The sequence below is a fragment of the Antennarius striatus genome, chromosome 22 (assembly GCF_040054535.1).
Source record: "Antennarius striatus isolate MH-2024 chromosome 22, ASM4005453v1, whole genome shotgun sequence".
Taxonomy (NCBI): Eukaryota; Metazoa; Chordata; class Actinopteri; order Lophiiformes; family Antennariidae; genus Antennarius; species Antennarius striatus.
Genome location: NC_090797.1, coordinates 570,331 through 584,118, shown reverse-complemented (window position 1 = coordinate 584,118; position 13,788 = coordinate 570,331). Strand labels below are relative to the sequence as shown.

The 13,788-nt window shown below is 45.4% G+C and overlaps 3 protein-coding genes across 3 annotated transcripts; 1 reads left to right on the top strand and 2 right to left on the bottom strand.

The window, feature by feature from the left end:
* Positions 1 to 5: 5 nt before the first annotated feature.
* Positions 6 to 3,127, bottom strand: LOC137589169 (kelch-like protein 10). The gene is made up of 5 exons (XM_068306716.1): positions 2,565 to 3,127; positions 1,726 to 2,190; positions 1,558 to 1,649; positions 1,171 to 1,308; positions 6 to 965 (listed from the first exon to the last, which is right to left on the bottom strand). The coding sequence occupies exons 3-5, from the start codon at positions 1,603 to 1,605 to the stop codon at positions 450 to 452; spliced, it is 702 nt and encodes a 233-aa protein (XP_068162817.1). The 5' UTR covers positions 1,606 to 1,649; positions 1,726 to 2,190; positions 2,565 to 3,127; the 3' UTR covers positions 6 to 449.
* Positions 3,128 to 4,955: 1,828 nt separating this feature from the next.
* On the top strand, positions 4,956 to 9,282 carry rab21 (RAB21, member RAS oncogene family). Its single transcript, XM_068306569.1, has 7 exons — positions 4,956 to 5,422; positions 7,475 to 7,534; positions 7,618 to 7,725; positions 7,864 to 7,927; positions 8,339 to 8,393; positions 8,464 to 8,552; positions 8,782 to 9,282. Exons 1-7 carry the CDS (start codon positions 5,291 to 5,293, stop codon positions 8,919 to 8,921), a joined length of 648 nt encoding a protein of 215 aa, XP_068162670.1. The 5' UTR covers positions 4,956 to 5,290; the 3' UTR covers positions 8,922 to 9,282.
* An 841-nt stretch (positions 9,283 to 10,123) lies between these two features.
* Positions 10,124 to 13,759, bottom strand: LOC137589094 (tetraspanin-8-like). Its single transcript, XM_068306568.1, has 9 exons — positions 13,599 to 13,759; positions 12,538 to 12,609; positions 12,350 to 12,466; positions 12,180 to 12,254; positions 12,008 to 12,103; positions 11,684 to 11,797; positions 11,567 to 11,605; positions 11,407 to 11,490; positions 10,124 to 11,123 (listed from the first exon to the last, which is right to left on the bottom strand). The coding sequence occupies exons 1-9, from the start codon at positions 13,656 to 13,658 to the stop codon at positions 10,983 to 10,985; spliced, it is 798 nt and encodes a 265-aa protein (XP_068162669.1). The 5' UTR covers positions 13,659 to 13,759; the 3' UTR covers positions 10,124 to 10,982.
* Positions 13,760 to 13,788: the final 29 nt, after the last annotated feature.

Sequence of the window (13,788 nt, the reverse complement as noted above, 5' to 3'; positions counted from 1 at the left end):
AAAATTAATAACCTTAACAACAACCTAAGTAGCTGTACTAGCTAACCTTAATGTTAGCCAGTGAATGAATTAACGTTAGCTAGCAGCTCCAGTCACCATAAGTTTGGTTTCATTGACAGACTCAGAGGTCAGAGGTCATCAGCAGTCCGCTCATTGAAACTTGAACCGTTTGGTTTTGTCTGCGTTGAGCGTTTCTGATTCAACCCGGTTCCTCGCAGATGGTAAACTGAAGCGTTTGTTCTGTGACAGACGTCTCCAGGTGGTTTTGAGGTCTCGTCATCAGAAAACCTGGTTCCACTTTTTAAATTTCTGTTTTACCTGTGGGTGGAGTCACAGAACTAGGCTCCACCCCAAAACAGTGAATATAAAAAAATAACCAAAAGGTCCATTTCTCTTTCCAGAGCATTTCAGGTCTTCCTTTGTGGAACACCCGGTTCTAACTAGTTTGTCTAGACCAGATAGTCTCTGTCTGGACTCTTGATCCAGACTTGAGGTCTTGGTGCTTTCAGGCTGCGTTCACTGATTCCTGGGTTCTTGTCTTCTATACTTTTCCACACCGTACCCGAACCCATCTTGACACGCCCACCTTTGGGTGCTACTGGAGACTCTTCACAAGATCCAGCACGTTTTTTTTTCTTCAGGTCTTCTAATCGTGGCAAGGTGTCACGACTGGTGTATTGTTTCATGCTGGGGTGATTGGAGACGGTGCAGCACCTGAGACCCCAGTGACGACTCCTCATTGGTCTGGCTCTAGTCCAGGTGTTGGTTTTAGCATCATAGTACTCAACAGAATTGCATTTGCGAATTTTGGTCCCGCCCCCTATGACAAACAGCTTGTCGTTAATCACTCCAGTGCCACAATACTGGCGGTTGTTCAACATGGGGGGTATTTCATTCCACTGGTCGGTCTCTGGGTCGTAGGCCTCAACACTTCTTAAATAGTTGTGGCCATCGTAGCCACCGAGCTGTGAGAACAAATTAAAATAGTGAGGTGAGTGTTTGGGTTCAAATCAAATGTAACACATTGTGCAGCGTGTTCAACCTTCAGATTGTGAACACGGCATGTGTGACACCAACTGGACACCAACCAGAGGACATTGTCATTCTGTCAGCTCTACTAGATAGAACCAGGTGCTGGCCTCAGTCCAGGTTAGTTCTTCATTTACTCACCGCAAAGATACGGTTATCGTACAAGATGACACCTAGTACACCGCGTCTAGTGCTCATGTTGGTGAAGCGTGTCCACTGGTTGGTCTTTGGACTATAAAATTCACAACTTTGAAGGTAATTGCCACCATAAATGTAAATCTGGACAGAAAAGGAGGAAAAAGGAATAAATTAAGAAGTATCACTGTTCTTGGCAGAAGCAGGTAAGATCATTTTTCTCTCTCAATTTCTTTTTTCTTTTATATAATTGACTTTTTATTTGTTCAAATATTGAATAACCTCCAGCATATAGTCTAGTCCACTGGTTTTTAAATGAACAGCTAACAATGTTTCCTGTCAGCGTTACAACAACTCTAGAGCTATTTCCCACTGCTCTGGACCTTCACTCACCTTCTTATTGAACGGTGAACAACCAGCATGACCTCTGACATCATTCATGGGTTGAATTAGACTCCATTGGTTCGTCTCAGGTCTGTAGCGCTCTGCAGTGTTCAGGTAATGTCTTTCATATTGACCTCCTAACGCATTAATATATCCATCCAAAACAGCAATACTCACAAAGCAGCGGCGCTGGTTCATGGGTGCTGCTTCACTCCAAACTCATTTGTTCACATCAAACTTGCACACGCTGTTGCAAACCTCATCCCCATCATAGCCACCAATGCAGTAGATGAACCCATCATGGTAGACAGTGCCATGACAGTATAGAGGCTTTTCCTGATGACTTTTCCTGATGACATCTGTAATGTCCAACCAGCGATCAGCACGGACATCGTAAACCTCCATGATGTTAGTTGTGTTACCATTGGTGGTCTGGCTCCCAATAACAAAAATGATGGCGTTAGGTAAACGAGGACGAGCAGCGAGGTCAGAAAGAAATCTCCTGGGTGGTCTGGCATTGGACATCTGACGTTTGAGGCGCAAGACGTCCTCTAGAATCTGCAGACACTAAGTGTTGTTGGTCAAATATGGGTCTGACATCAGAGTCTTAATGTCGTCTGTACTGCTCAAGGCCAGACGAGCCTACAGAGGAAACAACACAATTTAGATGGAACAGATGAAATCGTGATAGTCCAGATTTATGTTACAGACAGCAACAATAAAAACCAACAGTTTCAGTCTGATATGACTTTTAACTTTAGAAATATTTTTGTGTTAACAGGACTAATCACAAAAATAAATGACAAAAAGGTATTTTTGTTACTTTATCCTGATAAAATTTAATGTAGCTGCAGGTGTAAAAAAACCATCCATCCATTCATCCATCCCTACGGAGGCACCCTTGAGACACCAGATGCACCAGGGTAACCTTATAATTTGACTATTTTTTTCTTGTAAACGACAATAATCTGCGCCTGAACATTTACATGACGCATACTGACAGAACGTGGTCTTACCTTTGACAAGAGTGCAGGTAAATGTGAGGTTCTCTGCTGCGGTTCATGGTTGATCCACCTAACAGCGGCCTCGTACACGGTTTTCTCCTCGTCCACGTTGAGGTCATCACTATCAAGGATGTCAGAGAGTTCCTGCAAACTGAGCTCCAGGAAGTCCTGGCTGGAAACAACCTCCTCAAACCTGTTCATTTACAGGAAGTGAGCCTTCTGCAGCACTTGAGGACCTGGGATGGAGAACTGACGAACACCAAGGCAGTTCTTTGGATTTTCTTCCAGGAAGTTGTTGCATGCCTTTAGAATGTCATCTATAAGCAAACAGTCAGCTGCTATAAGCAGATCTTGAACGTTGTCCTCTGTCACAGAGACAGAACCTGAGTATGTAAAGTCAATGATGACCTCCATCACCTCTGCAGACACATCTGGGATGGTGAAATGTGTTCTATCACCTGCGTGTCGGAGGAAAAGGGCCCTGTGAATAAAGAACTGTCATTAAGTAGCTGTAAGTAGCCGTGTTTCAGCATCTTGGTGCCAGTGAACCCCGGGTCACAGGTCAATGAGCCACCTGGTGGTGGTGTCAGCTGATCTACAGCCAGATGTTCTTCACACTTGGGTAAAGAGAGGAGCTGAGCTGTCAGCTGATCACCACCAGGTGGTGAGTGTGATCAGGGTGTGTGAGAAGATAAACTAGAACTCAATAAGTTACTCACTCAAAGTATGGACAGCAGTTAACCATGATGTTCCTGTGGACATTAAAACCAACACCCCCAGCACACATGACTGCGTCACATGGAGGGTCCTCAGCTCGTCTTAAATTTGACATTTCTGAATTTGTTTCCTTCACAATACTGTCAACGGGTTCATATAGTGAGATTAGAGATGAAAGAGGAGATCAAATGAAAGACATTAAAGCTACAAAGAAACAAGACATCAAAGTGTGTTATGATGTAAACCAGTTGGTAACTGAGTACGTCTGTAACAAAGATCAAAGAGCAGAGCAGTTACATCCTGTATCCGTGGAATGACTTCCTGTATCCATGGAATGACTTCCTGTATCCATGGAATGACTTCCTGTATCCATGGAATGACTTCCTGTATCTGTCGAATTACTTCATCTATCTATCTATCATGAAAAAATGGATGGATGGAATGGATGGACATTTACTGGTTTACCTATTAGCCTAGCATTAAGCTGCATGCCAACAGGTGTTAGCTTGAAAATGTTCCTCACAAGTTTTGAACGACCACCAACCAAACACCTTCTGCAGTTCTTTATTGATCATTTCAAGTCATGACAACTATTGAACACTTCAGGGGTTTCACTGGCGTGGAAGCAGTTTTCCTCGTTGCCTGACCTCTAGTGGCCGGTTAGGGGGTACTGCAGTCTGACCAGAGCGAGGCGCTGTACGTCTCTATCATTCTAATATACACCACCTAACTGATCATTTCATTTACTTTTGCTCATAATTTGGTAATTAAAATAAAACATCTGATTTTTTGTATTTTACTCCATAATTTTTTCACATGAATTCAAGTTGGAAAAACAATTGTCTACATCATTTTTCTCTTAGTAAACATAAACTGTTTACTAGACGGACACAGGAGTTGAAAGAATTAAACTGTGAATTCTCTCTAATATTTGTTAGATATCATATTAACAAAACTAAATGTTTGTAAAATAGAGTTTCTACCTGATGGTGTTATATCTGATTTATATCAAATTGTGGAAAAACTTGGTGTTGCTCACTAGTAATCATGACCTGCTGTGACCCCTGTTCTCATATACGTTAGCGCTTTGAAAGGTCTTCAGATATGATTAAGCACTATATAAATAAAAGTTGATTGATATGAGATATACAACTTTTTATTTCATTTAAATTCTAATCATAAAATAATCAAGTGATAAAAAAATCAGTTGAGCCCATCAGATGTGGACACAGAACTAATGCACATCAGCCGCCCACAGATTCCAGTCATTTCTTTGCGGTCGCATGAATCTCCCTCTTTGAAAAATTAAAACGCGTTCTCACATGATTTGATTGTGAAACCAGATCAATGACACCCTCGTCCCCCTTCCCCCGCCCCGCCCACCTACCCATCCGTCCCGCCCACCTACCCCCAGCGTTGTGACAGGAACTATTTCGTCATGTGATGTGATCGAGAGGAGAAGATGTGAGGAGGTCTCACTCTGAAAAAAATTCTGATACCGCCTCCAGACTGGTCTTAGGGCGTGGTTTCGACCGATCAATGCAGACAGCGGGACAAAGTGATGGTTATCGTCTTCTATAGAGTTGAAAAAATACATCATGGATGAGGAAATACACTCGTGTAAATAACGGACGCAACAAGACAATCACAAGTGGCGAGGTATCTGAGCCCTCAATTAAGGTAGAGAGTGATACCTCTGTAGAGTAAACGATCTCCGCTGGAGCTAGCCGGCTAACAAGTAGCTCAAAGAGACGCCATTAACGGTGTAAAAAAAAGTCACAGGCGTTCGCATCAGGTTGAAACGGGAAGCAGCTCACTAATTAGACCCGTCCATATCACTATTATTGATCCGAATTGATGAAAGGCGGTTCCGCTCATGTTGTCGACGCCTTTCTGCTCTGGTTTTAGCGGGTTTCCTGGAGTCGGAAGCTAATGTGAGCTGCGCAGGACTTCGGCTCCGTTAGCATTAGCAGCGCTAGATCGGTACGCTTGTTTTGATCGATCCGAGGAGACTGCCGGAGATGGCGGCGGGTGGTGGCAAGACCTACTCGTTCAAAGTGGTGCTGCTGGGGGAAGGCTGTGTGGGCAAGACGTCGCTGGTGCTTCGGTACTGTGAGAACAAATTCAACGACAAACACATCACGACTCTCCAGGTGAGACGCTGTTAGCCCGCCAGGTAGCCGGCTAACGCTAGGCGGCTAACGCCAGCTAACCTGGCTGGTTTGGGAAGCTTCGAGTGTTTTGCTTGGGTGTGGGTGTTTGTGTCGCTGTCACTTGTGTGTGTGCGCGTGTTGCGTAGTGCGGGCCCTCCCAGGAGAGCGGGGCTATTGCGGAAGATTGGCCGGAGCCGGACCTGGTGGTGTCGTAGTTGAAAACAAACACACCTGCTGGGGAACACACCTGTCATCGCTTCTAATAGATAAATTAACTGATAAAGCTGTTAATAATCAATAAAGGTCTCCTAAATTATTACATTTAGTCCATCGAGCCAATTTTAAAGATAGAACCCATGAAAAAAAATATTTGTTTAATTTCTTCTTACTGAAGCAAAAAAGTGAAAGTTTTGAGTATCTGAACTACTTTTCTGGAGTTGGAGATCATTAGATTATTAATGTTACTATAGAAACTACGTTAATATAGAGTATTATAAATGAAAGCAGGAAACTTAAAAAGAATAAATCTGATCAGTTAAATGTTGATAAAAGCTGAGGATAACTTTTATTTTGTTGCTTTAATAAATGCGTGATGACGTGTGGAGCGTCAGCCAATGGGCTTGGAGCTCAGACCTGCTGGTGAGCCTGGGTTCGAGTTCCGCTGAGATACGAGCAGCCTGATGCGTAATCAATACTGACTGATCGATGATCAATTTGTCTGCTCTGATCCATCAGGAGCTGAGACACATGTTGTAGATAACTTTGCTGGGTTTTTTAATGTTTTTTTTGTTGTTGCTAGCTTAGCATTTTGACTAGCATAGGGCGTAGGCCCCGCCTCTTGGCTGTCCGAAGCTGCTGAAAGGCATTCTGGGAATCGCTGCACAAACGCCGTTTCATAAAAACCTGCAGGGCACAAACATGTGACCCACAGAGGTGCATCATGGGAGCTCAATGGGTCACGTCAGGGGATTTTTCTGAGTGGGTTTTAGGGTTCCGCCCACATTTCCGGAGGGCATTAAACACAACACAGCGAGGGGGGGTTTCCACCGGGACTGGATGGGACCCTCTGATTGGCTCTTGTGTTCTAGTGGTAGGACTTTACTCTCCAGTCGGCTGATTGGCCGCGGCGCTGATGAACCAGAACCGGTCGGATGAAACGCTGTCAGCTGATGATGTCTTGATGACGTCATCAGGTCGTCAAACCGAATGGGGGGGGGGCACTGCTCCTCGTTAATAACTGTAGAAATAATGAGGTCAGCAAAATCTATTAACATTTAATTAACAGAGATTTTTAGGTTCAGAGTGTGTTCTGTGCGTCGCCGTGGAAACCATGAGTGATGAGTTAATCTGGAAAAAAGAGTCGTACAGGATTCAGACGTTTAGTAGACAAACAGAATTACTAGGTTCCATAAAGTTATTTTTTACACAAATAAATAATAAATAATAATAAATCACAAATAAATCTGATTTAAACCACAGAACAGACAAATGAAATCCAATCCAGTTGCTTTCATCCTATTTAAAGATGGAAGCGTCAGCTGACACACACACACACACACACACACACACACACACACACACACACACTAGACGTTCGTCTCTAAACTTTATTCAGCTCCATGTTTATTGGACATTTTTAAGTCTTTCCTGCCATGACTCGGCAAAACAGGAGGGGCCTCATTCTCCCCCAGGAAATAACAGATGCATTCTGGGACTATTTGACAGAAATAATCACTTATTTTATAGACTTTTTAGCACAGGAAAATGGAAATGCTTAAAAAGAAACAAATACTCCCAACAGGAAGTATGAAAGATTTTGAACAGGAAGTAGGAAGCGCTCCCAACAGGAATTACGAAAAGTTTCAAAGAGGAAGTAGGTGACCCCTCTCTGAGGTTTTTGGGATGAAGTCAGTCTCAGGCTGCAGATCACATGATCACAAATAAATAAGTTAATAATCAATAAAACCTGAACTATAAACAGATCAACACGTCTCCAAAGACTGTTTATTTATTTAAAAGTTGATGTTTGTTTATTTGTTTGTTTGTCTGCAGGCGTCGTTTCTCACCAAGAAGCTCAACATCACAGGAAAGAGAGTCAACCTGGCCATCTGGGTGAGACACACACACACACACACACACACACACACACACACACACAGACAGCTGTAAACCAGTGTGTGTGTGTGTGTGTGCAGGACACGGCGGGTCAGGAGCGTTTTCATGCTTTAGGTCCGATCTACTACAGAGACTCCAACGGAGCCGTCCTGGTTTACGACGTCACGGACCAGGACTCCTTCCAGAAGGTGTGCACTCGTTCTAGTACACAGGGTTATGTACTAATACTGCTCTAGTACACAGGGTTATGTACTTATACTGCTCTAGTACACAGGGTTATGTACTTGTCTCCTCTTATTTCTGCTGCTCCTCTCCTCTGCTCTTAGGTGAAGAACTGGGTGAAGGAGTTGAGGAAAATGTTGGGGAACGAGATCTGTTTGTGTATAGTAGGTAAGCAACGCTTAGCTTAGCTTAGCTTAATGTAAACCTGGAAACAATAGGTAGCTTAGCGCTCTCCAGAGAGAAGTTTCCTGTAGTTCAACTACAGATTCAACAATGTGATTTTAAATGGAAATTATTCAATGAATGATGACATCACAGAGACGTCACATGACTGGTGTCATCTGACTGATGACAATCAGAAGTCTTCTAGCATGTTGAGCTTTTGGGAGCGACTGATTCACGAGATGTTCGTCGATTTTAGTCGCTCCAAAAACATTTTCATGTCACACGTCGGGTTCTTTGTATTTCTCTCGTCGTCGCGGAAACGAGCCAAACATTTGTTTGTAATTGTGACGGTTTTACTTAAAACCAAATTCAGGTTAAGTTTCTATTCGTAAAGCTCAAACTGTCTCTCTGCAGGAAACAAAATCGATCTGGACAAAGAGCGAAACGTTTCGGAGGCGGAGGCTGAGAGGTGAGGCCACGCCCAGCGAAGTTGTCATTGGTGTTTGTTGTGAGCGCGCTCAGTACGTCTGTCTGTGCAGCTACGCAGAGTCGGTGGGCGCCAAACATTACCACACATCCGCCAAGCTAAACAAAGGCATCGAGGAGCTGTTCCTGGACCTGTGCAAACGTAAGGACCAATCACATGAGCCCTGGCTGTGACTTCACATGTATGACATCACGTGTTCCCACAAAGTCAGCTTTTATTCATTTATTCCATAAAAAACGTTTTATTTGATGTTTGATTGTAAATGTCATTCTCTTGTTTTTGATTTTCTCTTTTTCTATTCATTGATGGTCGACCAATGAGAGCCCGTCTCACCTGGTGACGTCACAATGACCTGTTTGTTTCTTTTCAGGGATGATGGAGACGGCTCAGGCGGAGGAGCGGGCAAAAGGCAACGGAGCCAGCCAATCAGCATCCGGTAGGCGGGGCGTACAGATTGTCGATGACGAACCACAAGCCACGCCCGCTGGAGGGTGCTGCTCTTCTGGCTAACACACACACACACACACACACACACACACACACACACACATACACACACACACACTCTGTGCTGTCTGGCTCTAGAATGAACCAATGTTTTGTTTTTCGGCTGCTGAGGATTGTGGGAAATCATATTTAAACTGTTTTAATCAGTGTTCCCTTCAAAATAAAAGTAGCTTATGTTTAAAAGGAGATGTTTAACTTTGAAAAGTCACATTTATCAGCACTTTGAACTTCTTGTGTTTCGCTGGAGAAGTGAATTAAAACTCAGTGGCCATCAAAAAAAATCAATAAATCAAATCAGTAAAAATCAGTTTCACCACATGAAAATGATTTCTTTGGAATAAAACTCAAACTGTTTGAACTGTCATCAATCATCTTATTGATCTCCAAACATCAACATGGTTGTCTTTGGGAGACGGCGCCTCCTGCAGGACGAGAGTCAAACATTAAAGTAACATCAATTCCTAATCGATCAATAATCAATAGGCAGCCAGGCGATCTGTCAGTGGTGACACAGCACTGCCCACAGGACGGGAGTTGAACTGCATCCGATCTGTCATATTGTTAATCACTGATAGTCTATTACTGAACTGATTGATGTGATCAGGTATTGATCCGCCATTTTGGTCTGTGACCTTCAGTAAACAATAGTAAATTTTCATTTAAACATGTTGTAGGAGTTTGACAGAAATATTGATGAGAAACTCCGTCCGTGATTGATCAGATGTAACCTCACTTCAGAAGAAAAACGACTAACCTGATATAACTATTGATCCATTTATTGTTTTTGTGACAGCTGCCTCTTCATCCCCCTCCTCCTCCTTAATGGACAGATTATAAAACCTGCATGTTTGGTTTGTTTTTACTGAATTAAAAACCTGAACAGCGTTTATTTAATAAGTTATATCGCCACGGCGCTGACGCTCCTCTGCACACAAAGCATTCTGGGTACTCTTACTATCTGCTCTCTGAAAAACAAACTAGAGCCTTCTTTTGGGAATGATCAGTATTTTTGTAAAGGATGTAAAGGAGCGTCGTTTGAACATTCCAGTAAAGATGAGCCCATGAAACCAGTCTCTGGTGTCTCCCTCCGCCTCTGGAAGTGGTTCCTGCGACACATCGAGGATCAGAAGGTCTCTAATCTAGATGATGATGTGGCTGCCTCCTGTTGGGGGCGTGGTGGGTGTGGATCATGTGACCAGCTGGACTCAGGTGGTTGAACAGTTTTTATTGGTTCTACAGTAACTTACGGCAGGAGAAGAAAACTCAAAAGATCAATTCAAAGAAAATTTCCCTTTGCTACAGATTCACTCAAAGTGTCAAACATTTTCCGCATTCATTATAAAAATAGTTTGCCCCCCCCCCCCCAGGCCTCTGATCACACCCTCACTTCCTCTACAGTGCTTGGATTTCAAGTCGTCTTGCGCGTCGTAACAGAAGGCGATGAGTGGAGCTGATTAAAGCGACAGGACAGACCCGCGGCTTCGCTAGCGGAACGCGGAGATGCTAAGTGCAGACGTTAGGATCGGGATTAGCGAGCGAGGCCTCGATGGACGCGTCGGCAACAGCTGATCGGCGCTCCAGTGGTTCGGCCCATTTTTACCTTGTCTCCAATAAAGTGCGTTTCCCAAAACGTTCTGTGATCGTCAGAGGCAACGTCGGAGCGGATTTATTCCGTGTTTGATCGGCCGTCCGGTTAGCTTCAGTAAAATATGGAGCTAATCTGATTATCAAACGATCAGATTAGGATTCAGCTCCTTTAAGGCCACAAATAAAAACACGACTTCAGAGATTAAGTTCTATCGATGACCGCGTGACAATCAAATCAGGAAATCAAACCCATCCGAACAAGTCTCTGGTTTGACGTGCATAAGTCCCACCCCCCCATCAAGGACCGATCAGCTTCACTCTCAGCCAGTGGGACGTGGTGGATGAGAGTGAAGCCAGTGGGCGTTCTGGAGTTTGGACTCCTCCCATTGGCTGAAGGCACTTCGTCTTCCTGGAACTGAACAGAACTGAAAAACCAACCAATGGAACCGGAGCGCCGCCCCCGCCCTGCCACACCCACTAGTACTGGGGGGGGTTGTGCAGCTCCTGGTACTTTGGAGGAGGCGTGGTGAAGATGGTGGGGACCGGCATCATGACGGTGCGCACGTTGGGGTACTGCATCATGACGATGATGGCGGAGGACATGACCATCCCCAGGAGCTGCAGGACAACCACACGTATGTTAGCACGCCAACTAACAGCTTAGCATCCGTGTGAGCTGATTGGCTCAGACAGGAAACACAAATACATTCCTGACAACTGTTCCTGTATCCCTTCCTGTCTACATTTCAAATTAAAAACACCCCTAGGCTTTTATTGAAACATACAGGAAGTGTTACAGCCTGAACATGACTGCCCTCTTGTGGCAGACGAGCGTCACTACAACCAGTTCAATACAGGTGCCGGTTGTTTTATTGATTATCAGAACTTTATCGGTGCTCACCGCCAGAGCAGCCAGAGAGAAAACAGCTCCGATCATGATGTCAGCGACCAGCACGAAGAAGTGAAGGATGATGGGAAAGCAGGGCTGCGGACAGGTGGAAGAGGTCACTTCACCTGATGCGATACAATCGATCGGTGTGATTGATCGGGACGGGACTCACCTTCCTGTAGACGGACTTGGTCTCTGACAGCATGAGGAACTGGAAGACAAAAAGCTCGTTTAACCGTTTGTTTTGAGGCGTGGTCAGGTAGGAGGAAGGGGCGGGGCTTGACCTCACCTGGTAGACGACGGTCTGACACGCCCCCTCCATCTCTTCCTCCTCGTTGCAGAGGCAGGAGTTGGGGATGTTGTCCTCCCAGTCCTTGTAGCTGAACAGACCACAGCAGTGCAGCTGGACACCACAGAAGAGCAACAGGAAGTTAGACGCCTTTGCTTTCTCTAAGTAGGACAGGGTGCATTCTGGGTATCTGATCTGATCATCTTCAGTTTCTAAGCTGAAAACTTTCCAGACTGGTCGGTTCACATTCTCATGGCGTTACCGCGGAGATTAGATCGGCCGTTTGTCGCAAACAGGAAGTGGACGCTGGCGCCTGTGCCCTACCTGCGCCTGCAGGTTCTCAGCGATGCTCCTCTCCTGGATGGGGGCCTGGTCCAGAGGCAGCATCTTCTGGAACTTAGACTCCAGCGTCTCGGGCAGCTACAGACACAAACAGCGTTACTATGGCTACAGCCGGCGGCTGTAAATCAATGAGGTGCTCGAGTGGGCGGCGTACATCAGCCCGGGTGACAGCGGCGGGGATTCCGGCTCGCAGCATCATCACACAGCCGAAGACCATACACACCAGGAACTGGGGGAAGGACAGGAAGAAGAGCAGGAAGTCAAGCCCCCGATGCCACGCCCACAAATCTGTGACATCATCAGCCTGGTCACGGCTGCACTCACCACAATCAGGCACACTTTCTTCTCCTTGTGGGCCCCGTAGGCTCCCAGGATGGGGATCACCATGGTAACGGAGCCCACCACATAGAGGATGATGAGGCCGGCGGTGCGGCCCTCCAGCTGGGGGCGGAACAACAGGTTAACGACCGTTCATACGGCGTTTTACCAGAAGCGCTAGGCGCATTTCTTACATTTTCTCCGCCATTGACGTTGGTGAGGACCTGACACACCAGGGTGAGGACGAGGATGGCGGCGCCGATGATCTGAAAAACCAAACAGGAAGTCACATGACTGCAACGACGGTTGGAATCCGACAGCTGACGCCACCTCAGCCGTTTGTTTGGTCAACGCAAATAAAGATTGGCCTTGAAGCCGACGAATCCAACCCACTCGTTCTGATCATGTGACCCGTATCAGACCAGATCTTCTTAAGGACGGGGGGGGGGGTCATTCTACCACTTCCTGCCGGAACGCCACACTCGTATCAGCTTTTAAAATCTGATCGATAAACATTCCACTGCCTCCTGACAAGGTTGCCCTGGCGACGGCAGGGGTGGACACGCCCCTGCGTCTCATCCAACAGTAAACAAACAGGATCAGGTGACTTCCACAAACTAATCCCGTCCTTTCAGAATAAAAGTAAATATATCCCAGATGCTCTTATTGTGAAAGAAATGCTTTCCCTACCGAACGTCGAACCACAAGAAGAGAAACAACAGACCGCTACCGTTAATGAATCTCACAACAGGAGCCTGAGCACTTCCGCAATGTTTGAGTTTCCTGTGTGACGTCAGCAAAATAAAACACCGGAAATAGAGGATGAACGACCGTCATAAGAAGAATAGAACAACCAGTAAATTCAACTTGTGTTTAAAAAACAAACAAACAAACACATTTTCACGTGGAAAAACAACAGCATTCAGATGAAAATACGCTTTTTAAAACGTTTCAAAGTTTAAACGGTTGAATTTACTTTTGTCGTGTCCGGTTCAAGTCGGTAACACAGAGAAACAGTTTAAAACGATTTAAAACAATTTAAAACATTTAAAACAGTTTAAAACAATTCAAAACAATTCAAAACAATTTAAAACAAATCAAAACAGTTTAAAAGTTTAAAACAGTTTAAAATAATTTGAACGACGTCATGGATCCCGTCTCGCGCTGCCCTCGCGGCCCGTGGGCTCGAGCTCCACTGCGCACTTTTAATTGTCCGCCGGCGGCCATCTTGGCGGCGCAGAGCAGGTGAACTCACCGCGAAGAAGACGTTGTAGACGATGAAGGTGAGCTTGAGGCAGCCGTTGACCGGAGACATGTTTACCGGCGAAGAGACTCTAAATTAACGGGAGCGAATCGGTGACGGCTCGAGCTCCACCGAACAGAAACACAGTGGGGCGTCAGAGGGCGGGGCGGCGGCTTTAGCTGGCGGGGACGGGCCGGCGGGA